Here is a 21,086-nt window from a genome sequence, read left to right on the forward strand (position 1 = left end):
CACACAGATTTGATACTCTCTGTGCGACACTCATGAGTGATCAAGTCAGGCGAACAAGTCACTCTTCGTACAGATGCCCAGGTAACCAAACACACCGCGCACAGACATGCACACAGTACACACTCTCTCTCACACACACATACACGGCACCTGTTGGGCTGGACCTGTGTCTTGTCAGTGGAAGGTGTGGAAGTGAGCAGAGCTAACCAACTGGAGAGAGGGAGGATTATTATTGATCAGAGCTTTGTTCTGCCCTGCTCCTGTGGGTTTCTGCACTCAGGCCAGTTAATTGGTCTCAAATTCAATGCAGGATTACCCCTCTGACTGTTCAACTCCTCCTGTTTATCTCTCTCTACAAACCACACGACACATTCACTCTCTTTCTTTTCGCTCACTGTCTCGTTCTCTCACACATAATATATCTTTCTCCCTCTCTTTCTTTCTGTCATTCTTCTCCTCTTCTCCCTGTAGTGTGTTAATATTGTCTCTACATCTCTTCTTCTCCCTGTAGTGTGTTAATATTGTCTCTACATCTCTTCTTCTCCCTGTAGTGTGTTAATATTGTCTCTACATCTCTTCTTCTCCCTGTAGTGTGTTAATATTGTCTCTACATCTCTTCTTCTCCCTGTAGTGTGTTAATATTGTCTCTACATCTCCTCTTCTCCCTGTAGTGTGTTAATATTGTCTCTACATCTCCTCTTCTCCCTGTAGTGTGTTAATATTGTCTCTACATCTCTTCTTCTCCCTGTAGTGTGTTAATATTGTCTCTACATGTCTTCTTCTCCCTGTAGTGTGTTAATATTGTCTCTACATCTCCTCTTCTCCCTGTAGTGTGTGTGTGTGTGTTGTGTTCCATCAGTGGTAATGGTCTCAGTCCTAATATCTTCCGTGCTCCCCTAATGTAATAGATATGAATGCCTCTCAGTGGCTGCTCTGTCGCCACAGTAACCTGTATTAGAGAGCACATCTCAACTGCAGCCTGGTGTCCAATTACGAGAGAGAGATAAGAGAGAGAGGGAACAAGAGGTAGAGCGATAGAGAGAGGGAACAATGGATATGTAGAGTGAGAGATGGGGAACAAGAGAGAAGGAGAGAGGGGGGAAAAGAGAAAACAACCAGCGTGTTGAAGTCACCGCCTATTCTGGTTACCTCTTCTCTCAACGCCAGTCTTGATCTGTCAAACCCAGGTCTCAGTTTTGCCTCATTCAGTCTCATTGCGTTTCTGATGATCAGACGCGACGCGCTGATGGATCTCAACAAACACTGTGTCACCCACGGTGCCGTGAGCTTTAATTTGGTCTTTTCCTCCTGCGAGGGCACCAGTGATAAGAGAGGAGCCCTATGGGCACGCCACTTATCTCCTCTGCTACAGACACCCGCTTCTCCCCACAAATCAATGTCTGAATCTGCCGTTTGCATTGTGTGGGCGCTGAGGGCCCCCTCTCCTCTCCCAGGCTTAGCTGTGGCTCAGTGTGTACCACTTCATTCCTTTATCCCCCAGGCCCTGCCGCCGCAGTGTCCGCAATCGCCACTATGTGTCCTTTCCGTCCCTCCCATTGCTGTGGAAGTGCCCAATCAGGGGGGGAGAGTGGTTTCTATAGCGACGGATGTTGAGAATCTCTCCGCAAACAGGTTGCCCGAAGATGATCCGGGGCCTTGGGAAGATGTGTGTGAGGGTGAGGCTTTGTGTGTCTCGCTGTGTGTAACCTACGCAGGATTTGATGTAGCCAGTGTGAATTCTTCATACACTGGTGTTTAAAAGATTGCTACTGGTCACGCTGGTCACCATTTGAGATAATGATTCATAAGATACTTTTTTGCGTAATTATGGGTCACTTTTCCTCCAATACTAATGCTGATCTCCATTAGGGTCTGCCTGATGGCGTCTGTTGCCTTCCCGTTGTTTACCACTCTCTGTGTGTTCTATATGTGTTGTGTCATTCCTCTGTGACCAATGGAGGTCAAAAGCCTGCAGTGTGTTTTTGTGTGATGTGTGCGTGTGTGTGTGTGTGTGTGTGTAGGACGGTGGCTGTAGAGGCCCACGTAGAGAGCTAGTCTCTAATACCGCTGGTGTCTCTGAGGGAGTGGAGGGACTAAAGTGGCTTGAATACGACTGGGCTGGAGTCACACTCTGTGACATAATTCAGGAACTGAGTTATCTTTGTCCCTCTACTCACTGAGCGAGAGTCCTGCTCTAAATAACGCACTGTAAAGCTAGTGGTTTTAAAGGTATAGTTAAAGTATTAAGCTTACATACACTTAGGTTGGAGTCATTAAAACTCGTGTTTCAACCACTCCACAAATTTCTTGTTAACAAACTATAGTTTTGGCAAGTCGGTTAGGACCTCTACTTTGTGCATGACACGTACATTTTTCAACAATTGTTTACAGACAGATTATTTCACTTATTATTCACTGTATCACAATTCTAGTGGGTCAGAAGTTTACATACACTAAGTTGACTGTGCCTTTAAACAGCTTGGAAAATTCCAGAAAATTATATCATGGCTTTAGTAGCTTCTCATAGGCTAATTGACATCATTTCAGTCAATTGGAGGTGTACCTGTGGATGTATTTCAAGGCCTACCTTCAAACTCATTGCCTCTTTGCTTGACATCATGGGAAAATCTAAATATATATATATATTTTTTTTTTTTCACCTTTATTTAACCAGTTAGGCTAGTTGAGAACAAGTTCTCATTTGCAACTGCGACCTGGCCAAGATAAAGCAAAGCAGTTTGACACATACAACAACACAGAGTTACACATGGAGTAAGACAAACATATAGTCAATAATAGAGTAGAAAAGGTCTATATACAGTATGTGCAAATGAGGTAGGATAAGGGAGGTAAGGCAATAAATAGGCCATGGTGGCGAAGTAATTACAATATAGCAATTAAACACTGGAATGGTAGATGTGCAGAAGATGAATGTGCAAGTAGAGATACTGGGGTGCAAAGGAGCAAGATAAATAAATAAATATAGTATGGGGATGAGGTAGTTGGATGGGCTATTTACAGATGGGCTATGTACAGGTGCAGTGATCTGTGAGCTGCTCTGACAGCTGGTGCTTAAAGCTAATGAGGGAGATATGTGTCTCCAGCTTCAGTGATTTTTGCAGTTTGTTCCAGTCATTGGCAGCAGAGAACTACGGGTGGGTGCATGGGGATGAGGTAGTTGGATGGGCTATTTACAGATGGGCTATGTACAGGTGCAGTGATCTGTGAGCTGCTCTGACAGCTGGTGCTTAAAGCTAATGAGGGAGATATGTGTCTCCAGCTTCAGTGATTTTTGCAGTTTGTTCCAGTCATTGGCAGCAGAGAACTACGGGTGGGTGCTGCTATGGTGACCAGTGAGCTGAGATAAGGCGGGGCTTTACCTAGCAGAGACTTGTAGATGACCTGGAGCCAGTGGGTTTGGCGTCGAGTATGAAGCGAGGGCCAGCCAACGAGAGCGTACAGGTCGCAGTGGTGGGTAGTATATGGAGCTTTGGTGACAAAACGGATGGCACTGTGATAGACTGCATCCAATTTGTTGAGTAGAGTGTTGGAGGCTATTTTGTAAATGACATCGCCAAAGTCGAGGATCGGTAGGATGGTCAGTTTTACGAGAGTATGTTTGGCAGCATAAGTGAAGGAGGCTTTGTTGGGGAATAGGAAGCCATTTCTAGATTTAATTTTGGATTTGAGATGCTTAATGTGAGTCTGGAAGGAGAGTTTACAGTCTAACCAGACACCTAGGTATTTGTACAGTGATTCCTCCTTTAAAAGAAGCATTGAAGCTCGTCTGGAGGTTAGTTAACACGGTGTCCAAAGAAGGGCCAGAAGTATACAGAATGGTGTCGTCTGCGTAGAGGTAGATCAGAGAATCACAAGCAGCAAGAGTGACATCATTGATGTATACAGAGAAGAGATTCGGCCCGAGAATTGAACCCTGTGGCACCCCCATAGAGACTGCCAGAGGTTCGGACAACAGGCCCTCCGATTTGACACAATGAACTCTATCAGAGAAGTAGTTGGTGAATCAGGCGAGGCAATCATTTGAGAAACCAAGGCTGTTGAGTCTGCCGATAAGAATGTGGTGATTGACAGAGTCGAAAGCCTTGGCCAGGTTGATGAATACGGCTGCACAGCAATGTCTCTTATCGATGGTGGTTACGATATCGTTTAGGACCTTGAGCGTGGCTGAGGTGCACCCATGACCAGCTCTGAAACCAGATTGTATAGTGGAGAAGGTACAGTGGGATTCGAAATGGTCGGTGATCTGTTTGTTAAATTGGCTTTTGAAGATTTTAGAAAGGCAGGGCAGGATGGATATAGGTCTATAACAGTTTGGGTCTAGAGTGTCTCCCCCTTTGAAGAGGGGGATGACCGCGGCAGCTTTCCAATCTTTGGGAATCTCAGACGATACGAAAGGGTTGAACAGGCTAGTAATAGGGGTTGCAACAATTTTGGCACATCAATTTAGAAAGATAGGCTCCAGATTGTCTAGCCCGGCTGATTTGTAGGGATCCAGATTTTGCAGCTCTTTCAGAACATCACCTATCTGGATTTGGATGAAGGTGAAATGGGGGAGGCTTGGGCGAGTTGCTGTGGGGAGTGGAGGGCTGTTGAGCGGGGTAGGGGTAGCCAGGTGGAAAGCATGGCCAGCCATAGAAAAATGCTCATTGAAATTCTCAATTATAGTGGATTTATCGGTGGTGACAGTGTTTCCTAGCCTCAGTGCAGTGGGCAGCTGGGAGGAGGTGCTCTTATTCTCCATGGACTTTACATTGTCCCAGAACTTTTTGGAGTTTGTGCTACAAGATGCAAATTTCTGTTTAAATAATCTAGCCGTAGCTTTCCTAACTGCCTGTGTATATTGGTTCCTAACTTCCCTGAAAAGTTGCATATCACTGGAGCTATTCGATGCTAATGCAGAACACCACAGGATGTTTTTGTGCTGGTCAAGGGCAGTCAGGTCTGGAGAGAACCAAGGGATATATCTGTTCCTGGTTCAACATTTTTTGAATAGGGCATGCTTATTTAAGATGGTGAGGAAGGCACTTTTAAAGAATACCCAGGCATCCTCTATTGACGGGATGAGGTCAATATCCTTCCAGGATACCCGGTCCAGGTCGATTAGAAAGGCCTGCTCGCTGAAGTGTTTTAGGGAGCGTTTGACAGTGATGAGGGGTGGTCGTTTGACCGCAGACCCATTTCGGATGCAAGCAATGAGGCAGTGATCGCTGAGATCTTCGTTGAAAACAGCAGAGGTGTATTTGGAGGGCAAGGTGGTTAGGATGGTATCTATGAGGGTGCCCGTGTTTACGGATTTGGGGTTGTGCCAAGACCTCAGTAAAAACATTAAGTATAAACACCATGGGATCACGTAGCCGTCATACCGCTCAGGAAGGAGACGTGTTCTGTCTCCTAGAGAAACTGTGACACTTTGGTGCAAAAAGTGCAAATCAATCCCAGAACACCAACCCCGAAGCACGGGGGTGGCAGCATCATGTTGTGGGGGTGCTTTGCTGCAGGAGGGACTGGTGCACTTCACAAAATAGATGGCATCATGAGGTAGGAAAATTATGTGGATATATTGAAGCAACATCTCAAGACATCAATCAGGAAGTTAAAGCTTGGTCGCAAATGGGTCTTCCAAATGGACAATGACCCCAAGCATACTTCCAAAGTTGTGGCAAAATGGCTTAAGGCCAACAAAGTCAAGGTATTGGAGTGGCCATCACAAAGCCCTGACCTCAACCCTATAGAATATTTGTGGGCAGAACTGAAAAAGCGTTTGTGAGCAAGGAGTCCTACAAACCTGACTCAGTTACACCAGCTCTGTCAGGAGGAATGGGCCAAAATTCACCCAACTTATTGTGGGAAGCTTGTGGAAGGCTACCCGAAACGTTTGACCCAAATTAAACAATTTAAAGGCAATGCTATTAAATACTAATTGAGTGTATGCCAACTTCTGACCCACTGGGAATGTGATGAAAGAAATAAAAGCTGAAAGAAATCATTCTCTCTACTACTATTCTGACATTTCACATTAAAATAAATAAGGTGTATGTAAACTGTATGTTTGAACTTGTGAGATTCCTCCCTTGTTCCCTGACTTACCAGAGCAACATTGGAAGTGAGTGGTTGGGGAGGAGACTGGAGAGTAGCTTTTCCTTCCCATTTGTTGTGAAGCTGGCTAAGTTCCTCACCGCTTCCTCTCCACTAGATAACTGAACTCTGTGGGGCAGGAGAGCTAGCACTGCAACTTTTATGTTCTGAGGTTTTTAATGCTGGGTGGGGGGGGGTGTCTCTTTGGCTAACTGTGTGTGTGTTGTGTGTATTGTACTCGCACATGTTTCTGAATTAACTTGGAGCTGAGGAGTCCTGACTTGTTGGGTGTGATGATGTGATCTGCTCTGTTTGCCACACAGACAAAACTCGGAGGCTCTAGAATGTGTGTATGTGTGTGTGTGTGGTACTTTTCAACATGCTTGACACTCCTCAGACCCAGATTGGAGAGAGCCTGGGAATGAGTGAATGTGATAAGCTGTGGAAGCGTAAGGTTCCTTGAGTAAACCTGCTCTTCGGGGAGCTGTTTGGCTGGCTGGCTGCTCTGAATCCATTTTGTGGTCTGAGAGGGGGATTGGAGCCTGTCAGTCATGTGCTGCAGGCTGGAGCGCCTCGCCAATGTCTGTCTGTGTGCTCCACGGCCGCGCTGCAGGGAGATAAGACTCCCACTCCAGGCTGTAGAACGCAGCAGCTAGCCAGAACCCCCACCCCACCTCCAGCCTTCCTCCAGCCAGCACAACCGGTGCCCCCCCCAGTGCATGGCCTCTCTCCAGCCTACCTCCCCACCTGCAGAGTGGCAGTCCCTAAGCCAGCTTCCTCTCTCTCTGAGTGACACATCCTCCAGCCAGCGTCCCCAGTAGCACTGTGACACCCCCCCCCCCCCCCCCCTTCTCCACTGTCTACATTCGTAACATGACACATCTTTTAGTTAACAACAGCTTGTCGCTAGGGTAGCTGGTTAACCCCAGAATGTCTGTCGTCTACCGTCCTTTCCTCCAGACCTTACACATACTTCCTAAGAGATTGTGGTTACTTAAGCCGGGCGTGCACTGGATGATTTTGTCCCTCATTTTTAGGGTTAGGGTATGTTTTTTGAGATCGGAGACAAAATCCCAATGTCATTGCCTACTCCGGGCCGTCACCGATGCTTGTTTAATGTGAGCGGGTCAGAGACGCAATCAGAAGCCTGCTGTTCCTGTCTTTGACCCATCCCGGACGCCCCGATATTGTCGAACGTTTGATTTTCATTTGCACAAAATCTGCAACGCTCTTGTTGTGTGAGATGTGCAACGACAACTTTTGAGAACGGTGGTCAGTAATAGGTCAATGAGAGCTCGCCAGAGAAGAAGCCAGTGAGATGATGATGTTGTTTCGCATCACCCAGGATGTGTAGACTCTCCAGCAGAGGCCATGCCTACTACTAGTATGCGTTTGTACTTGCCTTTGTTAACCAAAGCCAAAGTATCAAATCGTTACAGCTCTGAAGTTCACGAGCGATGTTATTCAAGTCAAAATGTGTCGGCTCGATATTTCAACTGAGTATGGCAAGCGTGGATCTTTGACTGAAAACCTTTTATACGGCTGCTTTGAGTGAACTATCTAATGACATCAAGGGAAGAATCTTGTGGCGTGTCACCCCGTCTGTGTCACATGGTTTAGTGTGCTCACCCACTACGTCAGTAAGACAGGGGGAAAACACAGGAAAGAAGGTCGTTTTTAAAGTGAGGATTTTGAAAGTCGAGAGAGGGAGAGAGAGGTGCGTGTGTGTGTGTTTCTTAGTTTCAAACATTTATTACCTTGACTAAACAGATATGACCTTCCTGAGCTCGCTCTGCCATTCAGTTAGAGGGAGAAGCTGCAGGGTGTGTGTTTTGAGACAACAGTCAACAGATGGGGACAAGTCAGTGCTCACACGCTTTCTGCTGACCAGTGTGTGTGTGTGTGTCTGAACCTTTTGTCCTGTGCCTGACAGTATAAATAAAGATCCTTGGGTCCGGTCCTGGTAGCCCAGTTAGAACACGCTCCCCAAATGTCTTGTTTATAATCTCTTTATGCATTGGCCACGTTTAGAATCATATCACTTTATCCAAAGAGTAATTCTGGTGAAGCAATATACACCTTAATCAGATTACTCTGTCAGTTTATGTGTGGTCTCCTAGTGTGAGTCTTCTCATTAGTGGACAAAGCGGAAACTGCAACTCCTTCCTCAGCTCTCTAAAGCCAGAAAGTAGAACCAAGACAGTTACCCAGAATTCACACATCTTAATGTACATGGATCAAGTCATTAGCTTTCCTTAGTCCTTTTTCCAGCACGGTAACACCTCTAAACTGTGATTATTTTTTTTACCGAACAGAGGAGGGTGTTTTTCTTTTTAATAGTATCATTAACCCGTCTCTCCCCGCTGAAGGGTCTTGGATGTCTTGGATGCAAGTAGGGTCTTGGATGCCCCCAGGTCAGAACATAATGAAACTGCACCTCATTCCCCACCACACATACATAACACAGAGTCTTTAGTGAGTGTCCAGAGAGGACTAAATTGATTGCACACATGACATATACGCTGAGTGTTCAAAACATTAGGAACACCTTCCTAATATTGAGTTGCACCCCCTTTTCCCCTCAGAACAGCCTCAGTTAATCGGGGCATGGACCTTACAAGGTTTCAAAAGTGTTCCACAGGGATGCTGGCCCACGTTGACTCCAATGCTTCACACAGTTGTGTCAAATTGGCTGGATGTCCTTTGGGTGGTGGATCATTCTTGATACACACGGGAAACTGTTGAGCGTGGAAAACCCAGCAGCGTTGCAGTTCTTGACACACTCAAATTGTTGCACCTGGCACCTACTACCATACCCCGTTCAAAGGCACTTACTTAATATTTTGTCTTGCACATTCACCCTCTGAGTGGCACACATGCACAATCCATGTCTCAATTGTCTCAAGGCTTTAAAATCCTTCTCTAACCTGTCTTGTCCCCTTCATCTACACCAGTGGTCACCAACTGGTCGATCTCCAAAGCATTCCTTGTCAATCCCCAAACATTTCTGTAAAAAACCCAACAATAAAGCCTTGCGTTCCTTTCTTTTTTCTTTTTTTTGTTGCGTTGTTGGCGCCATTTGATTCAGCAGCCCTAACGGCGGGAAGGCAAAATGTTCCCATTTTGAACCATTTCATGTGTCTGCCTACCCGTCAAGCCCAGATAGCAAATCAAGTGCCCCTATGGGCCTACTGCTGGCCAATCAGACAGCTCAGTTTCCTCGAGCCATAGACTCTAAAAAGAAGCCTTGAACATACAGCAAGGTTGATAGAGACTCCGTGAATACAGAGAAGAGCTGCTGTTTTTATGAGTAAGTTCATGTTTAAGTTGTTATTCAGCACTGTCAACACTTTGTTCAACACTTTTTTTTTTATATGCCATAAAATGCATGTTCTCCCTACTTCCACTCACGCTACAACCAGCACTGTTAGCTGTAATGAACGACTATAGCATTGTGTCAGAGTTAATACCCTGCTATTGTATCTTAAAGCTGATGGGAGGGATCAGTGTGGTGTCCATATTAGCAGTTAGCCTACTGGTTTAACTAGCACTGTGACGTGGACTTCCGAATCAGTGTCACTACAATGCACAAGCCACTTTATTAACAGAAATGTAGACAGTACCATATTTCTACCTGTTAATGATTGAAGCAATTACATTTGGCTTTTACAGCAACTGCTCTGAAGCTGCACGATGTAACCTGCTCCATCATTGCAATCAATTACGGAAAGCAGGAACAGGGCTCAAATCTCTCTTTCTCTCTTTCTCTCTCGCGCTTTCTCGCTCTCTCCCTCTCTCTCTCTCGCGCGCTTTCTCTCTCGCTCTCCCTCGCTCTCTCTCTCTCTCTCGCTTTCTCTCTCGCTCTCTCTCTCTCTCTCTCTCTCTCTCTCTCTCTCTCTCTCTCTCTCTCTCTCGCTCTCCCTCTCTCTCCCTCTCTCTCTTGCTTTCTCTCTCGCTCTCCCTCTCTCTCTTGCTTTCTCTCTCGCTCTCCCTCTCTCTCGCTTTCTCTCTCGCTCTCTCTTTCTCTCTCGCTCTCTCTCTCTCTCTCTCGCTCTCTCTCACACTTTTATTTCAGAGGAGCTGGTCTAATGGTCCTCATTTCAAACTGTTACAATGGAGATTGGTGGAAGGTAGTATATAGATTCTCTCAAGATGGAGTTACACTTGTGCTCTACTGATAGACAGGCATTCAACCCCAGGCTTTTAGGCTCGATACTGAGGCTGTGTGTGTGCATAATAGCTAGGCAGAACACAGTGTTTTTTTTTATGTGGACTGTATATATTACTATAATCAGTCATTGAAGCGTTTGCTTGCTGCACATTGTAAATGTAAAAACAGGCTTCCATCTGAGTGTGGGTCCAGACCAGCCATGCAGTCCATCCACATTTATCCTGATTTGTTGCTGTGGTGCTCTCTTTGTTTACTGTAAAGCGGGTGATTTACGTCAGCTGCGCTTGGCAGGGCCTGTGGTGGAGGAGGGGGGTGGTAGATGCCTCTGGGCTGGGCGACGGTAGGAATAGGACGGTCTGATTTGTGTCTTTTTATGAGGCTTGTTTATGGGTCTGAATGGCTCTAATGGCTCCTTTGTTTTCCCCTCCCATGCAGCGGGCCAGCTGAGCCAGTCGGCCCACCTCTCCCTGCAGCTGCCTTACACCGTCCTGGGTCTGGGGCGCAGCGCCAACTTCCTGGACCACCTGTACGTGGGTATCCCCCGGCCCCTCGGGGACAAGGTACAGTATGGTGCGCTGCAGCACTGGGGGAGCGGAGAGGAGGGAGATGCCAGACAAAACACAGGACAGGACAGGATGCAGTAGGAGCTACAGCAGGTCTAATTAATGCACCGTGAAAATACTTTTTCTAGTCACTGCAAATCAAATCAAATCAAATTTTATTTGTCACATACACATGGTTAGCAGATGTTAATGCGAGTGTAGCGAAATGCTTGTGCTTCTAGTTCCGACAATGCAGTAATAACCAACAAGTAATCTAACCTAACAATTCCACAACTACTACCTTATACACACAAGTGTAAAGGGATAAAGAATATGTACATAAAGATATATGAATGAGTGATGGTACAGAACGGCATAGGCAAGATGCAGTAGATGGTATAGAGTACAGTATATACATATGAGATGAGTAATGTAGGGTATGTAAACATAAAGTGGCATAGTTTAAAGTGGCTAGTGATACATGTATTACATAAAGATGGCAAGATGCAGTAGATGATATAGAGTACAGTATATACATATACATATGAGATGAGTAATGTAGGGTATGTAAACATTATATTAAGTGGCATTGTTTAAAGTGGCTAGTGGTACATTTTTACATAATTTCCATCAATTCCCATTATTAAAGTGGCTGGAGTTGAGTCAGTATGTTGGCAGCGGCCGCTAAATGTTAGTGGTGGCTGTTTAATTTGCACCCATATAGAGAACACACCCAGAGCCACTGATACTGACACTAACTATACTGCAGGCTGATGTAAATGCTGTACATGTTTCTTCCTGTTGCAATATGATAAGTAGATGATATATTGTGCAGTAAATAATTTGTTATCTTCTTCGTTCCCCCACTTTTGTGCTACCTCAAACATTGGCATGTGGTTTGGGTTCGTGTGGAGCGACAGCCTTCTGTCTCTCGTATCGCGTGCCGTTTGAAATGCCGTTTGTTGGTTCCTCGATAGATGCCCCTGCGCGGCTTATTTGAATTTGAGACGCTGGCTCCCGTTCCTCGCCTGTCAAAGAAAAGAACAGAGGTCTTCATCATAGCGGATTTGCATTGCAAATTTCTGCCCATACCTCACTACCTTGGGAGCGAGGCTCGTACAGAGTAAGGCATCTGAGGTACAGCAACGTGCTCTGTTATCGCTCGCACCCTTTGAGTTATGCAAGAAAATGTTTCCACAAAGGTTCACATTTCCCCACACAGCAGTTAATAAAATATAATGCTTTGTATTATGCTAACCAATGCTTACCTTCAGAGGGTGTATGAATATGGTGTGTTCAGTGCTACATACTGAGTGTACAAAACATTAAGAACACCTGCTCTTTCCATAACATAGACTGACCAGGTGAAATCTATGATCCCTTATTGATGTCACTTGTTAAATCTACTTCAATCCGTGTAGATGAAGGGGAGGAGACAGGTTAGAGAAGGATTTTTAAGCCTTGAGAAAATTGAGACATGGATTGTGTGCCATTCAGCGGGTGAATGGGCAAGACAAAAAATGTAAGTGCTTTTGAACGGGGTATGGTAGTAGGTGCCAGGTACACCGGTTTGTGTCAAGAACTGCAATGCTGCTGGGTTTTTCACGCTCAACAGTTTCCCATGTGTATCAAGAATTGTCCACCACCCAAAGGACATCCAACCAACTTGACACAACTGTGGGAAGCATTGGAGTCAACATGGGCCAGCATCCCTGTGGAACCGGGGGGGGGGGGGGGCGCGCAACACAATATTAGGGGGGGGGCGCGCAACACAATATTAGGAAGGTGTTCCTAAAAAATTTACACTCAATGAACAGCTGTGTCTGTCTGACTGTCTCTGATAGTTCCTATCTGTCTCTCTCAGGTCTGTCTCCAACCCTCCCTCACAGGGAAAAACATTCAGGAGGCCTGTGAGGGAGTTAGGGAGGGAGAGAGAAAGAGAGGAGGGGAGTGTGTTCTACTTCTACTCTCCTCCTGTACACTTGTCTCAATCCCATGAGGATCCTTTCCTCCGCTCACGAGGTTTACATCACTAATCAAGATTCCCGCTCAGCTCTCGCCTCCCAAAAACCCCACTTCACTCCCAACTTCAGACCCAGCGCTCTCCTTTGAAACGCTCTCTGAAAACCCAGAAACGCTTTCCTCCTCTAAAACGCAGGCGTCTTCTCGGAGCCAAACCGCCGGAAGCGCAGCCTGTCACTGTCTCTCGCCGCCCTTCTGCATAAACCACACTGCATTGAAGAGCAACATGTCAGGGTTAGCTTAGGAGGTTAAGAACTGCAACTTGTAATGAACTAGCACACTGTTCACAGTGCACGGACTCAAGGTGACTCATTCAGTTCATCATTATTCTCCTCAACCTATTTCACCTCAAACGCAAACAATCACTAGCAATTAGCAAATCAAATCCCTGAATGTGCAGCTCTGATTCGCTTTGAGTCTTTGCCTTACGTAGTATATGCATCTCTGAGCGATGTAGGTGTGTCATTCACTTTAATTGACATTTCTCAGTGTCAGGAAGGAGTCATATGCATGGCTTCCTAACCCACACAACCCTCAGCATTGTAACGATACTCCAGCTAATGGGACTGTAGGAAGTAGGCTGACACCAGGGGAATACTTCAGCAGACCTCATTTATGTAATTTATTAGCCTGTCTGTGTCTTAAATGCATGGCTTTAAATAGCTCGGGTATAGGTAGCTGAAACCCCTGGGCTCTCATTAGGGTGGCTCTGGGTAAACGAGGATGCAAAGTACGGCGGCACACACTTCGTGTGCGTCTGCGTGCGTGCGTGAGCGAGCAAGGGTGTTTTCCTTATCCCTTAATGTTGCCAAATGATAGATGTGTTGTCAGAAATTAGTCTCTCTTCCCTAGAGGACTCTGTGAAAGATGAATTTAACGTTTGCTAGTGATTGCCATCCAGTAGCAACTTGAAAAGGTGAAAATTACCTTTTGTAATTAATACAGAAACTGGCTTTGAAAAGCTTTTGAGCTTGATCTTCATAGAATGAAGTTTCTTAAACTCTGAACCGGAGAGCAAATTGTAGTGCAGTATAGGAAATGACTCGGGCCCTATATTGAATCTGCACTGAGAAGTGTGGGATATATTGCCTGCTTTGAACTAGACTTTTTCCATTATTGCCCCTTCATTCTGCCTCCCCGAGGCACTAATACCATAGTTTCTCTGTTTCTGCCTTGCAGGATGTGAGGAAGCAGGAGTGGACAGCCATCATCCCCAACTCGCAGCTCATAGTCATTCCATACCCACACAACGAGCCCCGCAGGTACACACACACACACACACAGACACTCATACATCTGTACTTGGGACGCCCACAAACATGCTCAGGCCATGTTTCCATTGGTTTTCTGTGTCATTCACATGTAGTTCTACCCCCAGGAGTGCCAGCAGATGGCAGAACCCCCCCCCCCCCCCCCCCTCTCCGTATGGCCAGCTAACACATTCTCTCACCAACACATGGAACACACACACTCTGATAAACGCTTGCACTTGCATATACAGTACCTTCGGAAAGTATTCAGACCCCTTGACTTATTCTAAAATGGAAAACAGGTTTTTAGACATTTTTGCTAATGTTTTTACATAAGTATTCAGACCCGTTGCTATGAGACTTGAAATTGAGCTCGGGTGCATTCTGTTTCCATTGATCATCCTTGAGATGTTTCTACAACTTGACTGGAGTCCACCTGTGGCAAATTAAATTGAAACCTGGCACCATCCCTCTGGTGAAGCATGGTGGTGGCGATGTTGTGGTGATGTTTTTCAGTGGCAGGGACTGGGAGGCTAGTCAGGATCGAGGGAAAGATGAACGGAACAAAGTACAGAGAGATCCTTGATGAAAACCTGCTCCAGAGCGCTCAGGACCTCAGACTGGGGCAAAGGTTCACCTTCCAACAGGACAACGACCCGAAGCACACAGCCACAACAACGCAGGAGTGGCTTCGGGACAAGTCGGGAATGTCCTTGGGTGGCCCAGCACGAGCCTGGACTTGAACCCGATCAAACATCTCTGGAGAGACCTGAAAAAAGATGTGCAGCAATGCTCCACATCTAACCTGGCCGAGCTTGAGAGGATCTGCAGAGAAGAGTGGGACAAACTCCCCAAATACAGATGTGCCAAGCTTGTAGTGTCATACCCAAGAAGACTCGAGGCAGTAATTGCTGCCAAAGGTACTTCAACAAAATACTGTGTAAAGGGTCTGAATACTTATGTAAATGTTATATTTCAGTTTTTTTTTTTTTTTTTACATTTGAAAAAAAAAACAGTTTTTGCTTTGTCATTATGGGGTATTGTGTGTAGATTGATGAGGGGAAAAATATATTTATTCAATTTTAGAATAAGGCTGTAAGGTAACAAAATGTGGAAAAAATCAAGGGGTCTGAATTCTTTCCAAATGCACTGTATATAGCTACTACACTAACTTATTACTCAGAAAAACACACCCACATTAGGTAGATGCATACATCATGTACTGTTCCTACATTACAGTGAATGCTCAGTGTATAGCTGTGTAAAGAAGGTGTTTTCAGTCTCATAATGTTTATTGGGCACAGGTTAACGCAACATATTGTGTCTAATTTTGCATCCTGTATTGGTAGTTTTTGTTTTCACCACTAATATTTAATGTGTTTATTAGTTCTGATAGAATGTCTTAATGAAGTTCTCTCACAAGGTTTTTTGATTAATATTTGAGCAGGTGTATTGTTCTTCAGCCATTTATTGTAGTATAATATTGTATCTCCACAATCTGGGCCTGTTCTTGTTTTTAGTCAAACCGTTCAAATTAACTCTCCGTTCTTTTCAATAGTCACAAAATATGTGCATCGAAGGACCATAAAATGCGCTTGTCATTGTTTGTTTTTGATCTTATTGAAATGGTTCATCTCTGACAGGGATGTAGCATTTCTCGATTCGTTTTGACCTAACATGTCATAATTTCAGGGTATTTTCATATTTTGTGATTACAGAAACTTTATTGTCAAATAACACCTCTGATAAAGCAAAATATGCAAAATGTCCTTAATTATAGCACGTTGACTCTTACGTTCTGATAGGGTTGGAAAAGATGAGACGTACCTTTTGTGTATGAGTTTCATGTCATGTAGTAGTTGATACGCTCTTTCTCTCTCCTACCCTTTCCCTCTTTTAGTTGGAGTGCGAAATTATATCTGACCCCCAGTAACATAGTCCTACTGACTGCCATCGCTCTGATCGGAGTGTGTGTTTTCATCCTGGTCATCATTGGCATCCTCCACTGGCAGGAGAAGGTAAGAACGGAATGACACATACATCGCTTACACCGTTTATCGTCGTCATTATCATCATTTACTGTTTTAATCAATAATAATGAGCGCCATCAACCTCCTCTCTTCCCCTTCATTATTAGCTGTACTGTCTTGTCATTTTTCCTCATCTTCCTTGCATTCCTCCTCACTATCCTCTCCTCCTCCCCCTCTTAATAGTCTGAGCCAAAGCCGGTTATGTTCTGGTCAGAGCAGTGTGTGTCCTCTCTCATCCTCCCCACCATTGCCAGTCCATAGTATCTGGTGGGGGTCTTCTCTTCTACTGGCCTTAGGGGGTTGCTGGGGAGCTCTGGTGCTGGTCCAGAGAGCAGGAGACCCGCTGTGGGAACAGGGCTCACTCGGAGAGGAACAGATGGGTCAGAACCAGCAGATGGGCCCTGTCCTCTAGCGTCCCACAGAGCTCCAGCACGGCTGTTAGAGGGCCATAACCAGTGAGGACGCTCGGCTGTAATTGCTTTTGTTCTGCCCCTTCAGCATATCAAATCTTTTGTTCGTAATCCCTGTAAATATGCCCTCCAGGGAGTGTGTGTGTGTTGGTTGTCTTGCTACATTCCTGTGGGTGTTTGTGAATTTTACATTGAGTTTTAAGGTAATCGTGTATTGTTTGAATTTCGCAAACTTGTGCGCATTTGCATGTGTTTGCATGCAACTGTTGCCGACATGCATGTGTGGTGTGTGTCCAGCCTGCCGTGCACACACTCTGAGCGATTCATCCCCATCCCAGTGCAGCCGTGGCTGGTCTGTTTCTCCACCGAGCAAGGCCGAGCAACGTTGGCGTCTTCTCAAAGCCATCTGCTGTGGGTGCTTTATAATGCACGCAGGAAGCCATAATTGCTCTCCGCTCAGGGAACTGTTCCGGGAACACTAGCTTCATTGGAGTTGACTCTGCATTAAAATAACATGTTTGGCTCCATATCTGAGGAACTGAGCCCAGCAATTTTATTTTAGCAGAAAGAGAGCGAGGCAGAGGCATGGCTCCTTGTCCGTCGTTGATTAGAGGTTGATTGACTGATAATGTTCATGATGGCCAAGGTAATGGGAGGTCAGGTAATAGCTAGCTGTTCATTTGTTGAGATGATTACTGGGCCAATGTACTGTACTTCAGTTCAGAGCCCCCTTCATTTTCAGAGATACAGGTAACTGCCAAAATAAAGGAAACACCAACATAACGTGACTTAGTAAGGGGTTGGGCCACCACGAGCCAGAACAGCTTCAATGCACCTTGGCCGAGATTCTGGAACTGTATTGGAGGGATGCGACGCCATTCTTCCACGAGAAATTCCATGATTTGGTGTTTTGTTGATGGTGGTGGAAAACCACGATGATCTCCCAGAAGTGTTCGATTGGTTTGAGATCTGGTGACTGAGACGGCCGTGGCATACGGTTTATATTTTCTTCGTGCGCATCAAACCATTCATTGACCACTTTGTGCCCTGTGGATGGGGGCATTGTCATCCTATGGGGGGCATAGCCATGATTATTTTCATGATTTATACATGTTTTATACATTGCTTAATTAACTCAGGTGCCACACCTGTGTGGAAGCACCTGCTTTTAATATACTTTGCATCCCTTATTTAATCAAGTGTTTCCATTATTTTGTCAGTTACCTTTATATCCGCTTCATGTTATTACTGTTGCAGCTGATGAGTCACGTCTTTTGAATCCGCAGCCTGTTCTTTGTGTCAGTATGACGTCTCAGTTCTTGTGAGGCTGTGTGTTTTTGTTCCTGTCGTATTGGGATAGCCGACATCTCCGCTGTTGTGGGTCTTTTTGAGCGTGGGTACTGCCTTTGTTTGCTTTTAATGGGGGAGGGTTGTGACCCATTGTCATCTTTTAGTCTAGTCGGGTGTGTCATATGCATTGTGAGTGTGCTTGCCTTGAAGTCATATCTGAGCCTGGCTGCTGCTGGGCGCTCCTGTTCTACCTGACTCACTCTGCCCAACACAACACACCATCATTGAAGGGGCTCTCTTAGATAAGAGAGTCTAACCTTTCACGCAGGGGAAAATAGCATTTGGAGAGAAAAAAATCTCCATAAAACCTTTCCATTTGCATTGCGGTATGGAGTTGACCAGGTCACGGTGCGATGGGTGATTTTACTTTTCATATTTACGCTGACCCCTGCTATTTTTCCCACAAATCTCAATGGTCAAATAGACGTCAGAGGCTGGTTTGAGACACAGTACCTCCTGCAACAGCCGAGACTGGCTCAGGAAGTGTTGTTAGAACACTGTTAAAGATAAGAAAGCTAGTCGAAATTTGAATAAAACTGCCTTCTCTATTTTAGCCTAGCTGTAAATCTGAGTGGTACTTTGGATTCTCTTTACTTGTCAGATAACTTTGGTTTCATGCCTGAGGAATCAATCATTGTTTGTTTGAGCCATTTGTATTTTGTGTGGGTTTAAACAGAATGCAGGGTTTTTCGGAACAGTGAAGGCTGCATTATGCCTCCAGGTTGCATAATGCATACATTGTGACAAAGGTCTTATTTTATGCTAGTTCAAGGCCCCATAGCCTTAGCACAGAGTATGGATAGGTTACTGCATACAGTAGACCTTTCAAATAGGTCAAGTTATCGTGTTACTGAACTTCAAATTCAATCAGTAGGTTTCAGACCCTTCAATAAATGACACTGATGAAATCGCACACGGAATAACGACACAATTATATCCCCTGAACACTCAATTATTTCATGTTCATACACCACAATGAAATAGCAATATTGACAGGATTACAAGCCAGCTCACTGAATGAGACCTAAGGAGTGTATAACAGTATGTTCATGTTCTGTGTACACGCCATAAGAACAAGTGTAAGTAACACTCAGTCCTAAAGACAGTCGGCTCCCTCTCTGCTTAGATGTCGGTGTCCTCCATCAGGACTGTCTGTCGTATGGCGAGTAGCTCCAGAACAAATCTGTCAGCTTCATCTCCGCTGCATTTTTGAAGCTTCTCCTTTTTTTTCATCATACGTGCCTTTTATGTGCTGCCTGTTGTCAAGGGAAAGCTAAAAAAATAAACGTGAATGATCCTCATGCATCCGCAGAGGGTACGTAATCGTACGTTGAAGGGAGATCCCATTAACACTTGTAATAATGAGTGCCTGTCTCAGATTGTAGCCATATGACCACTCAGTAGGTCTGCCGGTTTCATTACAATTCTATAATGGTGTCAGCCCCACATCTCTCTATCTATCACTCTCTCTATATATATATATCTCTATCTCGCTCTCGCTCTATATATCTCTATCTCTCTATCTCTATATATATATATCTCTCTATCTCTCTCTATATATCTCTCTATATATATATATATATCTATCTCTCTCTCTGTATATATATCTCTATCTCTCTCTCTATATTTCTCTCGCTGACTGTTAGACTCTGCTTGTCTGTGTTGGTCTGACTCATGACCCCTGACCATTGCCCTGTGTGGGTTTCAGAAAGCGGACGACCGGGAGAAGAGACAGGAAGCACACCGGTTCCATTTTGATGCCATGTGAAGGAGCACAGGAAGAGATGGACCAAAAGTCATGCCAGCTTTCTGTTTTATTTAAGTTTGCTGGTCGATGGAATTGTTTATTTATTTGATCCCCTCAGCCTCTTGACGATGAGCCATTTAAAGTGTTTATATATCCATTAGACATTATCAAATGTAAAAGAGACAGACAGGTTACTTCTGGCATACTTGCACAGTTTTGGTTGGAATTTGAATGTTCTTTTTTTTATTCACATTTCCTTATACATTTCATGGGCCAAAATGATGGATGCACCCAAATCTAATCAGGACTACTGAGTGAAATTACACTGAGTTATATCCCAGTTTCCTTTTTTTATTCAATGGTTTGGCTCAGCTCATTATGTATGCTTGTCAAATGGGCACTAACAGTTTGCGTCATGAATTTTGCAATAATGTTTAAATGTTCAATGCAAGTCATCCTGATCTGCAAAACACATTACCGATGTGTTTGTTTTGGGGGAAGCATTGCTATTGTAATGCTACTTGAATATTTATGTCCGTCGTCCATTGTCTTCCTGTATGTCAATCTGCAAAGGTTATTGTTTCCTGTTTTACTACTACAGTGAGATCTTACACATAGAGTCCACTGACCCAAACAGGGTACTTACACTGGATGCATCCATTGTGCTCTACTGTATATAATGCACATAGTACATGGTCCATAATGAGGGGTTAGTGTACGTGTCAAGTTCATTATGTATTTTTCCTCTCCTTTTTTTTCCCAAATTCCCCTCCAAATACCGGACACAATGTCTTCTCCTTGTTTGATCGCTCCCACTCTCCACTGCCGTCACTCACGGTGGTCTTAGAATGGCCTGTACTACTGACCCCTCTGGTTTGGTCATGTCCTTAGCTTTTTAGTCTTTCTCACTCTTAATAATTGTGTTTGTCTCGCATGATAAACATGGTGTGTTTTTGGAGTGCCAAACACTTGTGTTCATTAAAAATCTAAATGAAACTGTGGCGGTCAATTGAAGAATGGTCCACATAACACTTAAACTACTTCTACTTACAAGGGGAAATAGGTGTGTTCTTTAACCAACAGAAAGTGCACTCATACATATTATCACCAATGTCAAAGCTTCTTCTATTAATCATTCTATTTCATTTGGAATTAACGTGGGGCACGTGTCATCTCATGTCTGTGGTTTGAACTTTTTTTTTATATATAATGATTGATAGTGATCAGTCTAATTGATTGTATTTATGTGTTTGTGTGTGGATTGTGCGTGTAATCGGAGAAAATGTTCAACTGAAGTGTGATCATTTCTGTTGAGAATGTTTCTGGGATGATGGGTTGAAAATTAAAGTGTTTATCGTGCTTAATTCGTGGTGGTTCTCACTTGTTTTGAATTCATTTAAATGTATTTCCGTCTCACTTTTGCCGATCGTTTCATAGACTGGCACGTCCATCCGAAAAATGGAATTAT

At 44.6% G+C, this 21,086-nt stretch overlaps 1 protein-coding gene across 2 annotated transcripts in view; it reads left to right on the plus strand.

Moving 5' to 3' along the window:
* LOC139563295 (T-cell immunomodulatory protein-like) overlaps window positions 1-20,982 on the plus strand; it is a 118,852-nt gene extending 97,870 nt beyond the window's left edge. The window contains exons 15-19 of one of the 2 annotated variants that reach the window (XM_071381853.1): window positions 10,703-10,827; window positions 14,011-14,093; window positions 15,982-16,099; window positions 16,408-16,566; window positions 19,580-20,982. In XM_071381853.1, coding sequence (XP_071237954.1) covers window positions 10,703-10,827; window positions 14,011-14,093; window positions 15,982-16,099; window positions 16,408-16,563 — 482 coding nt within the window. In that variant the 3' untranslated portion in view covers window positions 16,564-16,566; window positions 19,580-20,982. The remainder of the gene's footprint in view (window positions 1-10,702; window positions 10,828-14,010; window positions 14,094-15,981; window positions 16,100-16,407; window positions 16,567-19,579) is intronic. The other variant, XM_071381854.1, reaches the window with a different exon arrangement.
* Window positions 20,983-21,086: the final 104 nt, after the last annotated feature.

The sequence above is a fragment of the Salvelinus alpinus genome, chromosome 33 (assembly GCF_045679555.1).
Source record: "Salvelinus alpinus chromosome 33, SLU_Salpinus.1, whole genome shotgun sequence".
Classification (NCBI taxonomy): Eukaryota; Metazoa; Chordata; class Actinopteri; order Salmoniformes; family Salmonidae; genus Salvelinus; species Salvelinus alpinus.